The sequence below is a fragment of the Rattus norvegicus genome, chromosome 9 (assembly GCF_036323735.1).
Source record: "Rattus norvegicus strain BN/NHsdMcwi chromosome 9, GRCr8, whole genome shotgun sequence".
NCBI classification, from domain to species: domain Eukaryota; kingdom Metazoa; phylum Chordata; class Mammalia; order Rodentia; family Muridae; genus Rattus; species Rattus norvegicus.
In genome coordinates this window covers 105,867,901-105,892,409 of record NC_086027.1, presented here as the reverse complement: position 1 = coordinate 105,892,409, position 24,509 = coordinate 105,867,901, and the positions used below count along the sequence as shown (strand labels likewise).

Below are 24,509 nucleotides of genomic sequence, written 5' to 3'. Positions count from 1 at the left end.
GAGGGAAAGCAGGCTTTATGAGACTTGTTGTCTAACCTGTCAGAAAGTCTCTCAGGAAAAACAAAAAGGAAGAAAGAAAAAGAAAAAAATCTCAAGGGAATGGAAGACATTCGAGGAGCTGAGTGATGGAAATGGTGTGAATATAGTGCTCATATACATACACACACATATATACACATACACACACATATATACACATGCACATATATGCACACACACATATATATACACATATAAGCACACACATATACACACATATATATACACATACACATACACACACATATATACATATGCACATATATGCACACACACATATATATGTACACATATAAGCACACACATATATACACATATAGGCACACACATATACACATGCATATATACATGCACACATGTATACATATATACATGCACATATATACACATATACATGCACATACATACACACACAAATATATACATGCACATGTATATACAGGCATATACACATACATGCACACATATATACACGTATATACATGTGTATGCACATACATATATACATATATACGTGTGTACACATATACACACATATATGCACATACACACATAATTTTTTTAGTCAAAGAATCCATGTAACTTAAAAACAACCACAAACCCTATCATTTCACTTTAAGAACCTGCCTCAAGCACGCCGCTGTTCTTACAAAGTCATGTAAATAACACAGCACCAAATGCATTTTTCATGTATCATGAATGAGAATATTTTTGACCCTCAGAGAGCCTGACATGCCCAGCAAGTAAATAGTATATTTTAATCCTGTGGAAAACCTAAACCTTTACAAAAAATTTCCTATAACCACAACAAAACCATATGAGACAAACCTGACACTAAGATGTATGTGAAAATGGAAATATTAAGAGATGATTAGAAACTAAAATAAAAAAATACCAACTAACTCAGTAATCTAAATTCATCATTTGAAGGTATTATGGAGTTTTTACAGGAAAATGCCTTCCTTATAATTTTATGTCTTAGACAAACTATGTTAAGGAATACTTTTCAGTATGGGTTCTGCCCTTACATGACTAAGTTAGGTAGGATGGGGATAAAGATAATAGCAGAAAGTAGGGGGAAAAAACTAAGTAAAATATTATTTTTCAAATAATTATCTCATTGCTCCAGCCTCTTCAATGCCCAGCTTAAAATTTTCAGTTTCAACTCCCTTCCTCCTTAGCCCTTCTAGAAAGTAGGTCAGTTCAATTCACCACACAGCTGAGGACACAGAGGCGGCCCTGGACCTGTTTGACATACACTGACATATAAATGTCAGTTACTAGGATTTCTGCCTTTCTCCTGTTTTTTTTGTTTTGTTTTGTTTTGTTTTTTTAATCTCCCTAGATTTCCCTAAGAAGGCACTTTTGAGAAGAAAAAAAGTATCTTTCCATTTCAACTTTTACACAGTTCATCAATAAGAACACACGAGATCCCTATAACACCGAGAAAAAACTAAGAAGTCTTTCTCAGACTCACTCCCAGAAGGCTCGAGTCCTCCAGTCTTACACTGCTACCCATCCCATAAACACTAAGTCTAGGCCTTAACCACCTGTCCCCGTGTCAGGCAGGTCTTAAACCAGTGCTTCTCAACCTCCCTAAGGCTTTGACCCTTTAACACAGTTCCCCATGTGAGGTGACCTCAAACCATAAGATTAATTTGTTGCTACTCCATGACTAATTTTGCTACTGTTATGAACCATGATGCAAACATATATGCAGGATGTCAGATATGCAACCTCCAAAGGGGCCGAGATCCACAGGGTCGAGAACCACTGTCTTAAATCCACTCTGGCCCCAGAGCCCAGGCTGATGGTGGAGACAACCTCCATCCTTGCTCTCCACTGAGATTGTGAGGTTCAGAGTGGACTCTTTCTTGTCGTTTGTTCCTCATCCTAGGAGGTATATCGAAATATAAGAAAAACATGTTCTGCCTCATGGTGGTCATATGTCACAGCTGCCCAAGGACTGGCCTTAAAAAATGATAACGAGGTCACATCTAGATTCTAGGAACGACTGCCCAGAAGCATCCCTTCTGTCTGCCACGTGCGGCCGTGAGAAGCCTGAAGTTAAGCATGCTCACTGCTAATCTATCTCCAACCTCATGAGACCTGAATTTCAGAAAGTTCATAATGCCTGAGGTATCTCCCCTTCTTGAAGCCCTGGAGAGAGATAGAAAAGCATCCTCCTCCTGCTGAGCGAGGCTGGAGGTCAACACGGAGCCACGTGCCCACCCCTTCACCAGCACACAGCGTGAATCCTCTCAAGAACATCCAATAGGACACTGAAAACGCTGTTGACTTCTCTGTAAAAGCTAGATGTTCAAAGCTCTTCCTCCGGAGTGGGCCAGCCAGGAGCACGTAAGGACTGCAGTGACTGCGTGGGGACCCTCTTCCACCTCAGCTGCCGTGGTCCCTTCCACACCTGCACTTGCCTATAGACCCATACATCCAACGCAGTCGACAGACAGAAGGCAGCAAGCAACATTCCAATCCAGTCAGACTTCTAAAACCGTTAAAGAAAACCTTGCACAAAGTAACTTGACAGTGGCAAAATGCAAACTCATTGTGGACTCAAATGCATGTACACACGTAAACACACACACACAGAGAGGGGGGTGAGAGAGAGAGAGAGAGAGAGAGAGAGAGAGAGAGAGAGAGAGAGAAAGAGAGAGAACAGAGCTTTGTGAACTTAGCATGTGAAAGAAGAAACAAATTCAAATCCATTCTTCTTTTGTTTCTAGTGTTCTCATCGAAGGGAGGAAAAAACCAGCTTTATTTTTTTTCTGATAAAACATATCAAAGAAGTCTGTTTCAGAAGTCTTACCTGGAGAACAATGTAACAAAGACAGAATCGTCATTCAATATTGACAGTCGCCATGTCCAGCTTTGTATCACGTTTTATTCTTTCCAAAGCAATGTGCCCCATCAATTTCCATCTCCCTAATCAAACAGCACTGTTTAAGAAGGCCATGGTAACTTAACACGTGCTGTGCTCTGCACAGTGGCAGGATACAACCTTCCTCCCGTCCCCACCCATCTCTCTGAGAGCGTGTATGCCACTTAGAAGCTGTGACAGCCTCTCCTCCGTGCTCTGATTGAGAACAAACCACTTAGGCCAGGGCCATTTAAAAATCTCATTGCAAAAAGTTCAACCACCACAGTGGAATAAAAAGCCTTTCCAAGAGGAAAGTACATTAGGACGGAACGAAAATAATTAAAGCTAGGTTGCTTTCCTCAAGATTTAAGTCGTTTGCCTTCCTTGGTGAGAACTCGATCTGCCTGTGAAAGTTAACTCGGGCACTTCTAGAAGTTTCCCAGAATAAAAATACTGAATCCATTAAGTAAATCTGAGGTAAGAATAAGACACTGAAGTCCACAGACATGCACGAAAACCTGAGGAGAAATGGACTCTCGGATGGACGCCCAGCTATACAGCAGTCCGCCTTTGCATCTGGGGTTCTCGGACCACGGGGTTTCCATGGTCTTGCTCCTCGTCTTCCCTAGAGGCTGTCAGGAGCAGCACCACAGCTGGAAATTGAACCACTTGTCGCTTTAACGAAATTTGCATCCTTTGCCCTGCTTCTTCTCTGTCCCTCTCCCTGCCCTCTTCTCCCTCTGACTTCCTCCCCTCCTCTGGCAACGCACTCCTACCACAAGAACACCATTCTCTGAAAATGGCTGGTCAGAATGCCCATGTTTTGTATCTAGGAAACTGGTTCTTACGTTATCTGAGGCCATGTAACAAATCATAGCAACTATGTCAGATCAGACATTTTACAAATTTATCTTTGCCGAAGACAAATGAAAAACTTAAAAAGGGACGTCTTTTTATCTGTCTTAAGAAATGTAGGGCACACAGGACAATCTCCCAGGCACACATTCTACCAGTGAGGAGGCTAGATCCACACCACTGTGGGGAATACTTCCCTCATCTGGAAGGGACAATGACCCTGCTAAAACTGGGGTCTTAAACGCTTGTGTGGAATCCATACATACATGTACTTATTTACTTGTGTGCAAGAACATGTGTACATATGCACACATGTGCCATGGCACAGATGTGGACGTCGGGAGGAAAACTTATAGAAGCTGGTTCTCTTCTTCTACCAGGGGAGCCCTGGGAATCAAACTCAGGTGGCCAGGCAACTGCCTGACCAGCCGAGCCCTCACGTCTCTCCCTCGGGTGGAGTCCTTTGCGAGCCTACGGATGACCTGTTTGATTGAAAGCACCACAGAACAGTGTGTGTTTACATCACCCTTTTATTTCAGTTAGAAACAATACAGTTCCAGAGGGTAAATCATCAATAAATAACGGTGTTTAATCATTAAAGGTAAAAATCCCAACTCTTTGGCATCTGACAGGATTCTATTACTTGTCAAACTAATGACTGTATAGATAGAGTTAATCTTAGTGACCATTCATCAGTACAATATGTTACAAAGGTGCAGTTTGCTTTAAAGTAGAAACAGCAGAAACTTTCCAGCCACCAAAAACTTGGATTGATGCAGTAAGCTGGGAGCCGGCCTCTCCTGAGCTCTCTCTTACATGTTGCCAACATGGCTGCCTCTCTATTAAGAGCTCCTGGGGTTTCTAAGAGTAATTCTGCTCTAAGGAAAGGTTGCCATCCATTCTGGACAGAGGAAAAATTATGATTGTTCCAGGAATGGCCCAATTCGTCAATTAAAAAGTATTCTTGTTTTATAAGCAAGACTGCTAACCCCTTAGAAACTCACAGTGCCCCCAAAGAAAACATAAAATATGTAGTCCTATATAGCCAGAATTGCCAAATCAGTAATAAATTGCACCTTTAAGACTGAGTAAAAGAAACAGAAATGTTTACAGAAGGAAAGTTACACACATTTATGGTCAAGAATCGTTGAGCTGCTTCTGTTACTAAAGGCAAGGAATTATTTCTTTAGCAACAAACGAAACCAGTGTGACAGACATAAACTGTTAGGTAATCCAGGATTAGCCCATTAAAACAGTAGGAGCATGCTAGGCTCCTAGGCTAATCCGGAAACTAAAATTCTGATGAGAATCACCCTGCACAGAGTGGCGACCCTGGGCTGAGTGGTGTCACTTCAGACTTAGTTTAAGCATTTGATAGTCAAAGTCAGGAGCTCCTCTGCTAGAATTAGAGTCAACTTACAAGAAGTGAGAATACAAGCAGCACTGTGCCGACAGCCCAGGGGAGAATCCTCCCATGTTCAAGCTCCACGTGGAATTTAAATTGATAACTAAGCGCTCAGGAAATGTTTCCAACTGATGGAAACTTCAAGTTGGAAACATTCTGGGAAAAGCACCCCACCCCGCTACCCATCATGAAAGAAATACTTTGTATCCCAAATTTAATTTTACTAAGACACAACTTTAATAATGCTTAGAAAGGAATATTTTACAGCCATAAAGATCAGTAACTTTCCATGCGGAAATTAAAAAAAAAAAAATCCGTCGCTCAATATTATCACTGAGGCAAGTGAAGAAAGATTACTCTCTTAATTATCTGAAATGTTAATTGTTTTCAGTGCAAAACCAGTTATAAAATATTTAAACTCAATATTTAAAAATAAAAAGTGGTCCAGTTCAGCCGTGTTCAAGCTCTAAATTTCGTAAGACGAATCATTACATACACTTTTATACTGAAATACAGAGATCCAAGAAGCACTGGGTGCTTGAATATAAACTCCTAATGAGTCATACCAAGTTAGCAACAACCAAGCAGGTAACATTTCCCAATTAGGGTGTCAGAATCCGGAAAGGTGAAATTCCTGCACCAAAGCCTTTTCCTAGCTAAAAAGCTATGCAAACTCACGGTCAAACATTCGGTTTTCTTTGCAGTTTCGTGCTCTAGAATGATATTCCCCCCCGCCCCGCCCCAAGTGCCTGTGATTTCATTCCTGTATCCAAAACTTGATCCAGACAATTTTTCTGTCCCGGGAACACTTAGCTGATATAACCATCTCTAATGTGAAGGTCATGTACAGAGTACGACAGCAGATTTTCCTCCAGCCGAGTACGGGCCGACCTAAAGTGGTTGAAACCTCTTGTGCAAGCCATTCATGTATTGTTTCTAGCGAACACTCGGTCCCCTCGCAGGGTCAGGTGCTGAAGCTGGTACTGTAGCACTTCCGTGTCAGCTGGCTCCTTGATGCTCATTTTATCTAGATTGAGGTAGTCCAGGGATTTGGAGTGAGCCCTCTTACCTTTAAGAAGACATAGAGGCAGGGGCCCATGGAGGGCCTTGTAGGGTTCGTAAGGTAGGGATTTGGTGCACTTGTCTCCTGAGCTGGGCATCCGCCTTCGCCTTCTGCCATTGACAGCTGGGATCTCATATGGCTGATAGTATCTACTTCTAGTTTTATACAGACGGGAGGAACGCGCCAGTCCCGCATCCAGCTGTCTAGAGCGCAAGGGAGGCATGGCTTCCCCCTTGCTGTCTTCCCCTCCCGTGCACTTCTGGGCTAACTTCAGGAGCTCCTCCCCGGTGGTGAAGCCAACCAAGTAGTTAGAGTCCATGTGGAGGATCTGATAACCAGACACAGTCCGACGCATGGGGGAGCACGGCGTGCTGGAGCAGCGCGGTTTCTCTGCCTCCGCCTTTCCTGGAGAGCTCCCCTCAGCCGCGGGCAGGGGCAGGGTGGTCAGGGTGCTTCTGGGCTCCCCATTTACATCCATTTCCATGTTAGGCACCAGGCTGCGCACCCCTAAAAGCAAACAGACTCCGGTTAGACGGCAGGAAGACACGGCTCCGGGCCAAGCCCGATCCTGCCGGGACACACAGAGCGTGAGCAGTGGGAGACACACTGTACAGCACACGGATCCCTGCCTCTGTCCCCAGATCAGAGCAGGCGAGAAATGTGCACTCCCGCTCTGCACACGGGACCTCCCAGGCAGCTCAACGAGCAGCCGCAGCTTTGCGGAGAGGATCGGACAGATGAGAAAGGAGAGTGGGGGGGCTGGGGATTTAGCTCAGTGGTAGAGCGCTTACCTAGGAAGCGCAAGGCCCTGGGTTCGGTCCCCAGCTCCGAAAAAATGAACCAAAAAAAAAAAAAAAAAGAAAGGAGAGTGGGGTACTTCTCCAAGTCATAGACTTCTCAGTTCAAGCACACAAGAATTTACTCCTCGGGACGCTTAGAAATTCAGTACAGATCCCAATAGTAGACAAACACGCGTAAGCACCCGGGTTTTCACGGCAAGGTTTCCAAACAATTCAACTTGGAAACTGCATTTCCTCTCGTTTAACTGAGATATCTAAGTGCACTGCCCTTCGGACCTGTGGTACAGTGCTTGAGGGGATCACACTGTCCAACTTACTGCTTTTAACTATTCTGGCGCTGTGACTAAGCATTTAGAGGAGAGAGGGAAACCTTGCAAAAAAAAAAAAAATCCATCCTTGGAGCTCTCCAATGAATTCAACAAAACCATTCGGTAGTTTAAAAGCTAAGCCTGAAGCTCACAGTAAATGTATGGAAATGAACCTGGTGGGATGGCATAGAGGTTAAGGTCAGTGCTTGTGGCAGACCCAAGTTTGGTTCCCAGCACCCACACAGGCAGCTGACAACCAACTGAGCCCCTCCGGATGATCTGCTGCCCTCTTCAGGCCTGTGAAGGCACTGCACACACAGACGCACATGTAGGCTAAACACCCGTAGGCATAAAATAAAAACAGATGAATTTTTAAAAATAAATGCAAAATACCGAATGCCGTTTTATATGACTATTTAACCACAAAACATGAGAAGTGCACAGTTATTTTATTTTACAATGCCTAAGACAGTCCTGAACAGTTTCATAAAAAGAATGATTCACAAGGAATAATGGGATTCTTCACTGCAATTACCACTTTATGTAGTTTTGAAAACCTAATGACACGCGGTGTCATGAGTAATGGCTGGGTTCCTAGAAACCAGCAGATAATACAAATTTTGGGGAAACAAAATAATAGAGAAAACAGAGATGATGTCTTCTGAGAAAGTTTAATTTTAGTCGAATTTCCACTGGTTTTTAAGGGAGCCTCTGAGAAAACCAATCAAAATGTCAAGTAACTTGAGTTTAATACGGGAAATTTCTTGAGAAGAGTTTGCTACGTCACACGACTCCCAAGAGAGCTTTTATAAAAACAAGGAGCTGCCTTCCTAAGGTTTCCGTACTCACTTCAGTGTCGAGCAAGCAGAAAACTAAATCCAGATGAAGTCTGGATCACAGCAAGTCTGTGAGGGTTGTTCCCTCTCCCTTCACTGGGTGACTGAGAGGCACAGGAGGCCACCTGCCCTTACCTCATAGAATAGTAACAGCCACCTGCCCTTACCACATATGACAGTAACGGTCAGCACCACGTGCACAGGGCTCCCTGGTTCCTGTAAGCTTCAGACTATTCTCCTGGCTTTCCGGATTTGGAGTAACTGGTTCTGTTCTATTTTGTTACCATCCTAAGACCAAACTTGCTTGTCCGCTGACGGGATCTAAACAGTCACTGCCAGTATGTCTAGACCTGTTTGACACCTCAGCCTAGGAACCAACCTCACAGAACCATATCAAGTCACACCTACTCGTTATGCTAAATGAACTTGGGTCCCAAGACAAGCACCAAGCAACAAAGTAACCTGGCCTTGATCATTAACTATGTAACCTTGGAGAGGACAAATCTAAGGCCTTCGACCTTCACAACCTGACAGGTAGCTGTGGCAATTCAATCTGACCCTTCATCCTGAAAGGCCAGGAACAGAGGCATGGTGAGGTCCAAGCAACCAGGGCCAAGCAGGAAAAGAAAAGAAAACACAAGTGCGCGCGTGCGCGCGCGCACACACACACACACACACACACACACACACACACACACATACACACACATACACACACACACACACCCCTAGATAATGACACTGCAGCCATCAGTCCTCACTGAGTAAGTACTGACTTCAATTTCTTTCCAATGTGACACTTTATGACAATCCATGGGTTTCCACCAACCTGTTTTCGTTTTTTTGTTTGTTTGTTTTTCCACTTGTTACATAGGCTTCTTAGCATCCCTAGTTCAGACCCTATGTACTCTGGACTAGGTGACAATCCACACACACTGTACTGAGACTCATCTACTTTGCCTAGAGTAAGGACAACTGCCAGGCAGGCCGCTGTCATAAGGCACACACTTTATGCGTGCGCTTAAACACAAAGTCTGCACTTGTTAGCCTTCGTGTATCAGTACTTTTCTCCCAAGCAACAAACAATGAGTGTTCTCTCAGAACAGCTCCTTGGCTGGCTTCCTCCATCTCTGTGGTATACAGGCTGACAAATGAAAAGGAACACCTTAAGAAACAGGGCTCTCACAAACTGCTTACAACTCTTTTATCGGTACTGACTGTATGAGGCGTGGCCCCACTGACACTCTCACGAGTGAATGTAAGGTTCTTTACCGCACACCCCACCTAGTCTGCATTTACCTCTTTGCCTGCTTCTGAGGCCCCCTTCTCCTTCCTGGCCCCTCCACAAATAAAGAGAATGAAGGTGACAGTTAGGTAACTTGCGCTCCCTAACGTGGAGATCTCTAGAGCCTTTCCATGTACAGCACTCTTCTAATGAGAGCCTACTGTGCAAAGCTACAGAAGCAGCCTAGAGCCAGGCTTCAAGGAGAAGACACCAAAGGGTAAGCATTTTGTTTCTCTCAGACAGAAGGACAAACCAAGTGGTCCGTGTAGCTCCCATTCTGCTGGGTGGTTAGAAGGGAAACATTATACGTTGCTGAGTTCCTGGGAACTTCCTGAATGAGTTTAAATGCTAGGCAAACTACTGAAATAATGGAGTTGGGCTTCTCGGATCCTTTGGCAAAGACAACTGTCCCAGCTGAAGAAAAGGCTTGGTGCTTTTCTAGTTCCAGAATTCCACTTTTAAAAAATAGACAGCAAAGAATGACAAGTGTCTAAGTCAGCCCGTCCCCTACACACACAGTGTAAACTGAGGACACAGGGTACACCTGGAGGCACACCTTAGACACGAGCTCTTCCACAGGAAGTGTTTTTCATGTTGTTTGTGGATGCTGACTGAACCCAGGGCCTCATGAATACGAAAGACACTGACCTACACCCCAGCCTCCAAGTTTCTTATTTAAAAAGCCTTTCACAGAAAAGTCAGCACCGTGACTGTAACTGGTGATGGCTAATGTATCAGGGCACAGGCTTCAAGCTTTTAAAACCACTCTGCCGTGGACACACTGTGAAAGAGCAAACCTACTCATGACTCAGCGTTTGGCCTCGTACTCCAAAGTGGCCCCATGTTCAAACAGCTTAAGGCTGAGACAGGATCCCACATAGTCATGAGTATCATTGCACACGTATACAAAGAACACCACTTCTGCAGACACAACAAGCAGTAAGTCAAGAAATCAGCCACGGCGGGGGAGGTGGGGGGAGCAGCACCATAGGCAAAGTGCAAGACTCAAGACCTGGGTTCAAATCCACAGCACCCACTACATTTAGGTAATCCTAGGGGTGAGGGTATGCAAAACAGGGGATCTCTGAGTCCAACTGGCTAGGCAGTCTAGCCAAAAAGGAAAGATCCAGTCCAGGAAGTGCCCATGTCTCCAAAATAAGGTGGAGGGTGATAAAGGAAGACACACAGTGTTGACCTCTGGCCTCCACAGGTGCACCATGGGTGAGGCTGAACACCCACATACAGCACTCGAGCACACACATGAGAAATCAGATCCCGCAGTCTACACTCTACACCATTAAAGACACCCTTCTTTCTACAAACACCTTTTATATATATAATGAGAACAGAAGACTAGAAACAAAAATTGGAAGAAAAGAGGGTTAACTTATACAACAGAAGGGGTAAAAAAAATGTGTGTGTGTGTGTGTGTGTGTATACACAGAAAACAAAACTATAGTATGGGGAGATTGCCAGACCAGAGAAGTGCTTGCCTTGTGAGCAGGGGGAGCTGGGCTGAATTCCTAGAATCCATGCTAAAAACACAGGACTAGGGCTTGTTATGCAAAAGGAGACTTATTCCTAGGACTCCCCGGGCACCCAGCCTCAATTACTTGGTGAGTTTCATGCCAATGAGAGACTCTGAATCAAATCAGGAAGGTGGACAGTACCTGTGGACCAATACCTGAAGATGCTGTCTTCTGTCCCCCACACACATATGTACACATGCACACACGTGCACACACATACATGTACACATACACCTACACTCATGCATGCACACACACACCCATGTACACACACAATGCATGCACACACAAATTTACACAATACATGTACACATACACCTACACTCACACATACACAAACATACACCCATGTACACACAGGCATACGTACATATCTACACACATACACATATACACACACCCAGGCACACTCACACACACATCTACACAATACATGTACACATATACCTACACTCACACAAACACATACATATACCCATGTACACACACACATGCATACACATATATCTACACACACACATACACCTATACTCACACATGCACACACACACCCATGTACACACACACACATGCATATACTTGCATGCACATATGCACATATACACAAAGATAAAACTAGAAAGGTCAACTTGTAGAAAAGTCAACATAATGCTTTTAAAACTGTTTTTAAACAAGTAAACACAAAGTTCTGTATGGCAAGTAAAGATCTTCTCAAGCCAATGAAAACAGCAAAGACCTGGTAATGTTCACAGGTGTGACTGTGTCTTGGAATACACGTAGAAGCATTCAACCAGAAGACTCTAGGTCAGCTAACACAGGTCACACATTTTCACAGTTGACTAGTGTGAAATCGTAAACGTTGGCTGATACTAAAGGCAGGAGGCCCAAACAATAACGTATAACTATCCAGGATACCTTTTCCTACTATGTATATCCATATGTCATTAGCACACCACACCCTCGGAATGTATCAACTTCCTAAAGCTTTACCAGGATGTCAAAGGACGTGGTATTTGATGGCTGGACTCTTTCAACTAATTAAGACACTGACCTGCTTCACCGTCCACTCCTAACACACCTTCCTCATCCCTGTCCTAAACTCTGGCTTAGATTATAAGAAATATCTTTCACCAAAATTAATTAATTAATTAATTAATTAATTAAGGATCTAGCGAAGTTTGGGTACAACATAAAACTCTTAGAGAAGCCAGTATTTCCAAAGGATAACCTGGGTACACACACAGCCAACTCTGTTGATGGGTACTCAGAAGGGAAAGACTCCCCTGCCCATGCTACAGCCATGAGGCACTGTCCTCCTCCTCCTCACTGCCTCCGAGAGTTACAGAGCTCTTCAAACAGCCCATAGCCCACAGACATTTCCATACCCACTTTCCCCAACCAGACACTTCCTACCCCTGTGCATTCCTCAACAGCCTGTTTCAATGATTACCTTTTGTTTTTATTAGTTTTGAAATCTCTAAAATTAATCCACATAGACTGAAAGACATTCGATTCAAATAATTCATACTCAATATTCTCTTAAAACCAAAAAAAAAATCTCTCTTCACTTCCTTACAATGTTCTCATTAATATGAGAGTAGGTGTTTATTTGTATGTGTACACGCCTGCAGGTGCGTGCACACACACAGAGACAGACAGACAGACAGACAGACAGAGACAGACAGAGGCAGAGAAAGACAGAGAACAACTAACTTTGCAAGAAATTCCAAAACTAAAATGCTGAGTCAAAGAACATATGCTTTGTAAATTATTTTAGCAACTGCCACAAAGCTTTATAGAAAATGTTCCCATTTCTTTTCCACAAAGAGAATGCAGCATTTTATATAACCCAACGTTACTGTGAACGCTTCTCTAAAGTACAATCTAGACATTCACCAGGAGAGTGTCCTGTTCCAACTCTCGCTGCATATAAATAGGAACTGCTGAAGGAGGGAGAAGGCGAGTCCAAAGGATAATGTGTTTGCCTTCTCCGAAGGAAGAGAGAAACCGAGCGGCCACGGCTTCCACTCTGCACCTTAATGCTGAGATTTTCATGCCTCACAGATGTTATCATGCACAGGTTATAAACAAAGTATCCGATTTCCTTCAACAAATGGAAAAAATGTTTATATAATCTAGACAAACAGAAAGTGTACATTTTTAATGTGTCTTACCCTACCTAACACAGTCCTGGCTGAGACTAAACCAGAGTACAACTACAACAGACGCACAGAAGATTCTTTATGCACAATCTGTATACACTGTGCACAGTTCTAACACTCTCCAAGAAGCCTTATTTCCTATACATTTGGCAAAAAAAGCAGTATTTTGAAGATACAGCACAAATGCCCCAGCTTCTTACAGCAACTTGGAAATAGCTGCTGGTTTTCATAAATGCTATACAAAATTATAAGTGTGTGTGTGTGTGTGTGTGTGTGTGTGTGTGTGTGTGTAATAGGGAGGGGGAGTAGAAATCTGTGTTCATGTGTGGGATATGCATATAAATGTATACTCATGCATGTGGAAGCCAAGAGGAAAAATCTATGGCGCTATTTCTAAGAGCCATCTCTCTTGTGGGTTTGCTTGTTTTTGTCTTATTGGTTGGTTGGTTTTTACAGACTCCCATAATCCTGGTACTCCCAAGATTGGCTAGGAAGAACAGGTCAGGAGCCCCAGCTCTTACCCTCCTCTGCCCTCCCAGAGCTGGATGCCAAATGTGGGATTAGCCGCAGGTCCTCATGTTTGTGCATCAGGCACTTCACTGACACCATTTCCCAATCCTCACAATTATCTTCCTTTAAAAAAAAAGTCTGTTTTTCTGGAAAATTTTTTTCTAAATTGGGGATAACCCACCAAAATCACCTCAGTAATCAAAACACTTGCTTCACATGCTTTACTGTGTTTAGCAACATGTAGCAGTACAAAATAAAAGAAAGTAGATGTGACCATCTTAAATACAGAAAACAAAAATGGTATCATACTAGCAAAACCCTTTTCAAGAGGGACCGGAAATGAACAGTGTAGAACGGAGCCATTCTCTACGGTAATCTCAGGAGTTTGCCTGATGTCTACTGTAGGAAGGACAGAGAAGAGAAGCTTGAAGCTGAGAACAGTCGGGGTTCTCATCTCAGCACCCATGTGGCTGATCACACCATCTTTAACTCTGCTTCCGGAGCTTAGCGTCTAGGCATGCATAGGGATAGGTACCTATGGATGTCTAGGCATGCATAGGGATAGGTACCTATGGATGTGCACAAAATACCCGAACACATAAGCTAGGAACATATCCATTTTTCTATAAAATGCTTCAAAGCAAATGAACAACAAGAACTGCCAGGCAATTTCACCACGCATGAAGGTTTCAAAGGTTGCCAGTCTGTCTGAACTGTGCTCTGCTAATACCTGCCTCTTAAAGCCACTCATGTAGACGTAATGTGTCTCTTCCAGGCCCTGTCCTGAAGGCCCTCACATTTACTCACTCTGATCCACTCAGGGTTGAAAATATCTGCTGACAACACTTGCTAAAGTTGGATATAAAATGGAACAAATCTATGCTGACTGAGATTCAGGTTCACGTGCATGCACTTTGGTATGCAAGTGACTCAGGGGTAGGGTGAGCAGCACTTTAACATTGCTTACAAAGGTAAATAAATGCTAATTAAATAAGCCAACTGCCTTACAACCGACCTGAGAAGAAATGTTCACACTAAGACACGAACATAAATATTCACAACAGTACCATTCATAATTATCCAAACCTGGCAAGAGTCCAAGTATCACTCCAGGCATACATACAATGTAGCAAGCACCATTCAGCAACAAACAGCCTGAAGTCCCATGGCAACAAGTGAGGTGGGCTGACAGAAAAGCTATATACAATGATTCCATTTGCATGGCATTCTGGAAAGTGCAAAACAGGGCAGAAACTAATCCATGACTGGTAAAAGTTCAGGGATGGGAAGGGAACAGTACAAAGGGACGTTTGGAAACTCTGAACCACACTCAAATGAATGTTACCACGAACACGTTATCCTTCCATAAACCTGACATTAAAAGGGAGAGGATTTGGTAATGTGTTGCCAAGTTTTACACCATTCCCTAAAACTTCATTTCTTGGCCACAGTGTCTCAGAAGCAAAAGGAAACTCAATGGTTATCCTGTACGAATGGGATCGCCTTCAGTGATCTCATGCACTCTTCAGTGATCTCATGCACTCTGCGGGTAAATCACTTCCTCTTTTGACCCTCTCCTAGAATCCTACTTTATTAAAAATAGAGCATGCAGATAAACGTATTATGAATGTACACTTACACACAGATGGATAAATACAGAGACGTTCGAATGTGTGTATATCCCTGTGGCCTCCCACTCTTCTCTTCCAGTTTCCTTTAGTTGGGTGGGTCAGTGTCCAGCTGCATTCTGTCCAAGTGTACTGTGAGTCTCTGAACTACTTCTCTTCCTGAAATCTAGAGATTCTAGTTGTGTTTCAGGTTTTTGTTTTTAAGTGCATGCACTGGAGAGACACCTCACAGTTAAACCCAACCACGTAAGGCTCTAGCAGGGGGCCCAAGTTTGCTCCCAGCATCCATGTTGCCTCACAACCACCTCTAACTCCAGCCCCAGGAGACTCAATGCACTCTTCTGGCCTCTGAAGGCACTTGCACGCACAAGCCCATGCCCCCACACAAATACACACAAAGTGAAAAACAAAATCCTTCGTGGGCCTTAAATGAATTAGATATGATGCATCTACTCCCGCATTATCCCTTGAAATCATCCTCCAGTTGACCACCCATTCAGAGATTGCCAATTACAAAATCAGCTTCCCCCAAAGACAAGGACCCCTAAGTCAGTCAAAGCACGAGACCAGACCATAGGATTTAAAGAGCAGCCACTGGCACTAACATAGTCCTGAAAATACACAGCTCTTCTTAATGATTCTCCCCACCGAAGACTTGAAGCCACACAAACAGCTATGTGAGCATACACAGAGGCATGGGGGAAGGGAGGGGACAACGGAAAGATGACAAGGTATTGCACACTTGTATCAATTCATGGTATGAGGAAACAAAGGACGGCCATGTAGGCAGCAGCTGACAACTATGTGGACTTCAGCCACTGTTACTTATGGAAATAATGTCACCAGAACCTTTTGTGAATTACTTCGGCAGTTGTGGAAATAATAATTGTTATTGTATCATCCCTCAAATTTGATCAACTACTTCTATCCTACCATTCCCTAAGAAGTCCCGGGTCTTACAGGAACTTCAGAAAAAGAAAAACACATGAAGGCATTGAACATTTCAAGTAATTTTAGCACGCTGCCATCAAAGCTCAATTACAGCCATTAGACTCTGGTGACCGTGGCACACAGGGCTGTAATAATACATGGACATCGTTTCTGCCTGTTCATCTGTGTCGCCTTTAAGAGGCGCTATGATGTTATATCCATACGATGCTTAACTAACAGAAACAACAAAATGTGACTTACCAGGCTAAATCCCAGATGACGTCACTGTGTAAGTTCCAAAGGGTCCCTGGGGAGCACAGGCATAGTAACTTTTCTGTTCTACTCCAGACACTAAAACATGAGACACAGAAAGAAGCCTGTAATTTAACGTGCAATGGTTTATAGAGCAATCATAACAATTCTAACTGCAAAACAGAATGAAAGGCGCAGGAGGTGCTAACACTGGGCACGGGTTGTACGGGACACAGTAACTAATTAATTCAACTAAAAAGACGGCTTTGAGATTTAGTTTGGCTAAACGAGTCTTCAAAACATCTTCCTGCCCTTGTTCCCCAGACTCTGCCTAGAAACTAAGAGTATTTAGCTAGGCTAGATAAAAACACACAAAACATTGAAGGCTTAAATGTTGTTTTTATCGTTCTATTGCTACTGATGTGCTTAGAGGACTGTATCGGGGCCAGCAGGGAAATGCTGAGGTAGGCACAGAAAGAGTAGGCCGTGGCTACAGCCAAGCTAAGAACTTTCCCTCTTGACCTCGGTAAACAGCAGTCTCTAAAATGAGGCTAATCACACCACCGTCCCTCCCTAACACGAGTTATGCGGATCCAGGGAGCTGAGGTAGATGAATGGGTTTTACATGCTGCAGGCAGGCCCTTTACAGATGTGTGTGATCTTATTATTATGAAATTAATCTTGGTGTCTACTCGTCTGAACTCCAAATTAGCAGCAGTAAAAAGGCAGTAGACTGCTTGTGGCAAAGGACTAGAAAGCTCCTGAAAGATTTGTGTGTTTAGAGTGTGTGTGTGTGTGTGTGTGTGTGTGTGTGTGTGTGTCTACATGTTCATTCAAGCATACATGCATGTGGAAACCAGAGGTCAACATCAGGCACTGCCTTCTTTATTTATTTTGGTACAGAACGAGTGAGGCCAGGACCTTGAACCTGCTAGCAAGTCTCTGACACTGCCTCTGAGCCAAAGCCCTAGTTCTCGATTTCTTGAGATAGGGACTCTAATTAAACTGACCAATCATCAAATTTAGCCCGGCTACTGGCCAAGGAGTCACTGGGATCCTCCTGTCTCTGTCAAAGAGCACTGGGCTTTTAAAAGGGCACTGCCGTGTCTAGCTTTCATGCGGACACCAGGGGAAAAGCTCAGGTCACAGTCATTCCTGCAGCAGAGGCATTTCATCCACTGAAGCACCACCCCAACTCAGAAACACTTAAAAATCCAGAAGAGCCAACCTACTCATGTCTGTAGCATTTTCTCCACGTCATTCCCCTCTTACCACGGGAATTCAAAGAATCTATCTTTGTCTCTTGCATCCCCAGTTAATTGGATTAATTTGTTAAGACAACACACACACACAAACACACACACACACACACACACACACACACACACACACACACACACACCCCTCTCTCCCCCAAAGTCCACTTCAACCTGTACAGGTTTCATTGGTTGCAGAGTTCACGATTTTGGACTCAACATAAGGGGTGGGGTGGGGGGTTGGGCTCGTAAGGGTGGAGAGGGTTCATTTTATCTACATAGGGGTGTGGAGCCTGGAAACACAGCAGTGTGCTCTGAACATGTTCTCAGACTAAAGACAAACAGCAAAAGAAAAGGCCAAGAGTTGCTAGTTTGTTATTCCTCTTCCAGAACAGAGGGGTTTCAGGTAACAGATAATTTATTGAATTCAAGGTATTTTGCTTGATAACCAGAAGCAGTTAATATACCAGCTCATCATGGGAAGAACCCTGGTGTTGTCAGCCACGGGCACTTCTAATGCTGAGAACAGACATGTTCTACTTAATATTTTTACAGCCAAGTATGTTTAAATTTAGCAAACAAGCAATCTGCATAATTAAGACTTGGGCCTCCCTCACCAATGAGGCTTGTGGTCTTAACAGAAACTGAAGCACAGTGAAACAAAATCTGTTCCCTAGTGATGTAAGTATTCTCTTCATATAATTACCCTCCGCCACCAAGAACTTTACAGATCATTGTTAGGAAATTCACATTTGTAGTAGGGAACTGAAATAAAAAGAAACCATTTTTCGGTATCTTTGACATGCCAGAAAACATAACTTATGTGATATCCTTACTCTGTGAAGAGGATTTTATTAACCTCACTTTAAGTATTCAGTTAAACACTACAACTTGAGAGCAGTGCGGGGGTCTGCACAGCAACCAGCCAGGCTCCAGGACCCACTTGCCTATCCTCAAGTTTGTGTGTAAGTGCAGCCTTAGACAGGATAATTCCACTCCAGAAAACATATATCCATTCATTTCTGTGGGTGGAATCCTACTCTAAGTGTTTCACGAGGTTATTTCACATAAAAGGTTTTATTGCCTTGTTTATGAAATGACTGGAGGGGCAGTTTTATTACTACTTCCAAGGTGACTGCAAACTTTTTAAATGCTAACATTATAAAGCACAAATATGGAGACGGAGAAGACTTGTGCTCAAACCCCAGAAAACACACACACACACACACACACACACACACACGCATACACACAGGCACACCACAGACACACACACACACACACACATACATTCACACCACACATAGGCACACCACAGACACACACATCATGCACACCACATACACACACACACACACACACTCTACACATCATGCACACCACATACACACACACACACACACACGCATACACACAGGCACACCACAGACACATACATGCATACCACAGACACACATGCATACCACAGACACACACACACACACACGCGCATACACACAGGCACACCACAGACACACAAACACACACACACACCCATACACACAGGCACACCACAGACACACACACACATACATTCACACCACACATAGGCACACCACAGACACACACATCATGCACACCACATACACACACACACACACATACACACACACACACTCTACACACAGGCACACCACAGACACATACATGCATACCACAGAGACACACACACACACACACACACACACACACACACCAGACAAATAGGTAAATATTTTAAAGTATAAACCATATGACACTTTTATAGGACTATAGAAAAGCCCACACGGCATTTTCTTAGTGATTGATTGGGGAGGACCCAGCTCATTGTGGACAGTGCCATCCCAGGACTGACGGTCCTGAAATCTATTTTCAAAAGCAGGCTGAACCATCCATGAGGAGGAAGCCTATAAGCAGTACCATGACCTCTGCATCGTTTCCTGACTCCAGGTTCCAGCCCTGCGTGAGCTCCTGTCCGGACTTCTTTCAATGATGGACTAAGATATGGAAGTGTCAGCCAAATCAACCCTTTCCTCCCCAAGCTGCTCTGCCATGGTGCTCCATCACAGCAGGAGAAACCTTAATTATAACAGCAGGAACATCCCCCACAATATTGCAGGCTACTGGCTGTTTTGCAATTGGATGCCAGAGCTTCACCAGTCATAAAGTGAGACAAATTTGATGCACACTCTTAGAAACTTAAGACTGAAAACCAAAAACAAACATTAGAAAAAAAAACGTGAATGCCTCCCTCAATTCTGAATACAGACAATTCTGAAAGTCTTAAGTTTCATTTCGCTTTCACATAATTTATGCCAAGCCATTTGGTGGCATGTTCTTTCCAATCTTTTAGATGCACTAGAAAAATATTTCAAACTTTTTTACGTCAATAGAAAGACACAGACCTGGTTAGATCCTCAGTCTAAATTTAAAAGCAGAGGAGCCTTACAGCAATTACCACACAGCACTGAGCTGATGAGGAAGTCTAGAAATGCTCTGTAATTTCATAATGAGCAAAGTGAAGTGACTGATTATCCCTGGTTTACACTGCCAAGTCAAAAATAGAGCAGGTCCCACTACAGTGAGCCAAGGTGAGCCAAGTAAAGGAACATCCTCCTGGACCCCATTCTCACTCCTGACATTGATGTTTATGTGTAACCATTGAGCCACAGACACCAGGAAGTGGAAAAGAGAGAGAGAGTCAAAAAGGAGCACACCGGAGCTCTCCAAACCTCCTGTAAGACTGGCCGAACTGCAATCTACTGCAAAGTTAGAGTAAAGCTTTCACTACCATTCCCAAAATAAAACTTAAAAGCTGTAATAAAGTCACGCCAAAATAGAACTTTCAAATAAAGCCATCTAATTTTAAAATATTTTAAAACTCTAGACCTCCCTCACACTGATAACGGACTATTGTTGCATCCTGGCATTTGAAGGCTTTTAGATGGTGAATGGGAAAGACAGATGTCAAGTTCTTTGGACAGAAAATAAAAAATGCACAGGAAAACAGACTAAGAGCAGCGAAGCTAAAGCTTTAAGATACAATGTTTCCAAAACAGAGTGCTGAAACAAACAGAAAGCTCTCCACGGCATTCCTCTGTAAATAATGTGGACAGGAAACTTAAACACGGCCATGTGCAGCCAACTGCTTCTGGACAGGGAAGCCACAGGTAGAGAAGAAAAAGAAGACATCCAACTGTGAGAAATGAGACCCCACAAGTTGAAAAGTTTAAAGCATGAACTAGTAAGTGCTACATTAGTTAATAAAGCCCTTCCAAAAGTAATGTTTCATTCATTACTTCCCTGGCATGGTCATCTGCGGAACCTCTTGAACCCTGAGTATCTTAGGATGACAAACATACTGTTACCCTATCCCAACATACAAAACAGCAAAGAGGTGTGCATTGCATAATGGAAAATAAATCTCTCTACTACTGTACCCTGAGAGGCATATCCACGGAGCCACTGGCTCAATGATGTATCTAGCCATTCAACACTATTTCCTGAGCGTGGAAAAGCAGTGGCGGCAGGTTTAAAGGTCTCTCACCATGCCAGACGAAATCCTCCCACATGAACCAGCGAAGTGGAACACTACCCACCACCAGTTGTCTGTTTTACATAGAAATGTTCACTTCTAAACAAAGTCTTTACTCTTAAGTACCTAAATGTGTGTATTCCGTGCATCCCTCAGATCCACTAATTAAAAAACAGAAAAAAAATTATCAGTATACAGGTGTGTGTGTGTGTGTGTGTGTGTGTGTGTGTGTGTGTGTACCCACAGGGCAGGGGAAATTCCATTTCAACTGTCAAAAATGTTTTGTAATCAAAATATTTTCTGCTCTCAAAGACTACTCTAAAATAAAGAAATAAGGGACCAAAATATTCAAGTAGAAAAACACTGAACAGAAATAAAACGGTTCAGCTGCCAGACAGATTACAGAGCCGACTAGAAAACAAAATGCTGAACCCGTGTGCTCTCACCATGGAGACCACTTGCCACCATCTTACCTTTCTTCAGCTTTTAAAAACCAAACCCCTAAGGGTTTGGAAGAGCAGTTAAAAGTGCAGTGTGACTTTTTAAAAACCTCCTTTGACCTTACCAACAAACCACCACCTTCCCAGCATGGTAAGGCAACCTATAATTGGTTCAGAAAGACACAAATACGTGTGTTCCTCTTTCTAGTATCGGTTCTCTTAATAGCAGGTCCCTTAAAAAGCCAGGCAGTCATTTGGTTTCCATCTCTGCTAATTAAAATCAAGCCCGCGGTACTCCATCCTACTCAGCTTCACTCCAAACATGTCTGACAACAGCTGAAACCGCATGTCTGCTGGCAGACTTTACAGGAAACCTGCCTCTTCTGGCAACATAACCACTAAGAGACAGGTATCTCTGGAGGTGATTCACCTTCCGGAAGGAAAACTGAAAACTGGGTATTCATGGGGAAAATAACCAACGAGGAAACAAAAACTTAAATGGTGTTCATAAACGAATGTTCTCATCACGCCAACTACTTTTAAAGACAAAATGTTATGTGACCTCTTCAAAACTATGGAACACGTAATTGGCCGTTAGTAATGGTAGTGATCCCTTACACCTGGGAGGCTTAGCGCTAACAGTTCCACTTATAATTTAAAAACGATGCCACAAACACATTTTATGCACCAATTCTTACCAAAGCTGGGTAGTCTCGGTGCTCGTGAACGCTTATATTTCATCCTGTCCGTTTTGTTTTTAATCCAAGGTATCGTAATAAAAACACCCAATATCAGCGAAACATCCATTCATTCAAATAACCCAAGCATACACTGTAAGGTCAAAGCTTCTGGGTTAATAACTACGCTCTGAACTAATTGGGAAAATAAACTTTGTGGAAAAGTTGTTTCCAATCCTTCGTGTCTACCTTGTTGCACCACCGTAAAGCATCTGAAATTATATAGCTGCATTCTGGGGAAAAAAAAAAACAACATAAAACGAAGTTTTGAAACCTCAGAGATCTTGTGCAGCTTCTGCTCTTTGGGCTAGGTGCCGCTAACCGGGTACAATGTTGCTGTGTCCATAATTACTCCTCTTGGAAGGATGAAAAAGTTCAACGACACACACACACACACACACACACACACACACACACACACACACACACACCCCACACCCCACACCCCACACCCCGCATCCACCGGTCCTACAGAAATCCTCAGCCACTCGAAGCAATGCGGCGTGGGCGGAGAGCCCGGGAGTCTCTAGCGAGGCAGACACTTGCCAAGGGGAAAGCACGCGGCCGTCTTTCCCTCCGTGAACTGGGTTCCTTCCTGGCCGAGATTTGCAGATTCCACCACTAGAGCGACTTTGGCAGCTTCACAATGGGCCGCTTCTCAAGGTCTGAGCGCTGGCCGCCGCCGCCAGGCGCCCTTTCCTAGGCTTCCCACCCGACCCAAAGTCCACCCGCGACAGGTGGGGCGAGGGCGGCGGTGCGGGAGACATCTGCCGCCTTAGTTTCTGGCAGGCGCCGGGCCGCGAACCCCAGTCTACAGACGCTCCTCGATCACAACCGGTCCGTCCGTCACCAGCCGCCGCACCGGCTTCTGCCTCGCCCGCGAGGTGCAGCGCGCACAGGCGACAGAGATAAGGTCGTCAGGGGCTGTCTCTGGCCGCTATCTGTAGCCCGCAGCCCTGACTCGCACACCGTTGGGACCAGAGGGGCGGCGAGCCGGGCGAGCGCTACTTCTCAATGGGCCTCCCCAGGGCCTGCCGCCTGGCGCTGCGGGTAGGGCGAGCAGCCGAGGTGGCGCGCGCGGACGCACCCAGACTTCCGCACCTCGGCACCGCGGGAGCGTCGCTCCGGGTCGCAGAGTCCCCGCACCGCACGTCGGCGGCGAGCGCACGCCCGCCTGTCCCGCTCGCTCGCCGCGCGCACACGGGGCGCACGCCCCCGCACACTCACCCGCGCCGCACACTCCCGCGTCCCCGGCCCCACCCCTGTGCCAGGAAGCTGCGGGCTCTCGCACCCAGCTCGGGCCCCACCCCAGGTTCCAGTCCCCCCATCACCACGCCAGCCATCCTCACCGGGGCTGAGGGACCAGCTGCACTCGCGACCCCGGTGTCACCGAGGCTGCGCCGCCAGCCATCGCCGAGGCCGGCGCGGCCCGGGGCTTCCCGGCGCTGCGCACACACCGCGCGCCCGGCCCGGACACGAGGCGAGGAGGAAGGGGCGGCGCCGTGCCTGGGGCTGGCACTGTGGCTCGCTGACTGGGGCACCCACACTCACGCGCGTACCCCACCCATCCCCGCCGCCACCTCTGCAGCACAAAAGGTTGCAGGAGGAGTGGCGCTCCCCGTCAAACGTACCGGTCGTCCAGGGTTCCGCCGGCTCCTCTATGGCCGGCGGCCGCAGAGCCAGGAGCCAAGGGCGGGCGAGGAGCGGGGCTGCGGCGCCGAGGTGTGGGCAGAGGCCGCCAGTCGAGCCAGCCGGGTACCCGCTGCTCTCCCACCGCGCTCGGCGCCAGCTACGGCCCGCCGTAGTCCCGCCTCCTCCCCCGCCTCCGCCCGCCTTCCCGCCTCCTCCCGCCGGCTGCGGAGGCGAGGCCGGGAAGCGCAGAGCCCGCCTCCTGCGCCAGGCTCGCACGCTGGGCTGGGCGGGCGGCTGGAAAAGGCGCTGCTGGGCTGGCGGCTGGAGAGCGCAGAACCCGAGGCAGTTGCGGGGACGCGAGGCGGCGGCGTGATGCCACACCGCTCCCGGACCAAAGCCCGCGGTCGTCGCCCG

The 24,509-nt window shown here is 45.2% G+C and overlaps 1 protein-coding gene across 4 annotated transcripts; it reads right to left on the bottom strand.

Moving 5' to 3' along the window:
* Positions 1-4,281: 4,281 nt before the first annotated feature.
* On the bottom strand, positions 4,282-24,338 carry Macir (macrophage immunometabolism regulator). 4 transcript variants are annotated; one of them, NM_001109086.1, is made up of 3 exons: positions 24,095-24,338; positions 16,487-16,576; positions 4,282-6,744 (listed from the first exon to the last, which is right to left on the bottom strand). In NM_001109086.1, the coding sequence occupies exon 3, from the start codon at positions 6,719-6,721 to the stop codon at positions 6,098-6,100; it is 624 nt and encodes a 207-aa protein (NP_001102556.1). In that variant the 5' UTR covers positions 6,722-6,744; positions 16,487-16,576; positions 24,095-24,338; the 3' UTR covers positions 4,282-6,097. The 4 variants fall into 4 exon arrangements, with proteins under 4 accessions (NP_001102556.1, XP_017452097.1, XP_038940055.1 ...); XM_017596608.3 differs by lacking the exon at positions 24,095-24,338 and adding an exon at positions 23,813-23,951; XM_039084127.2 differs by lacking the exon at positions 24,095-24,338 and adding an exon at positions 23,010-23,150.
* Positions 24,339-24,509: the final 171 nt, after the last annotated feature.

Coding starts and splice junctions, on each gene's coding strand:
- Macir (NM_001109086.1), bottom strand. CDS start 6,721: ATGGAAATGGATGTAAATGGGGAGCCCAGAAGCACCCTGACCACCCTG.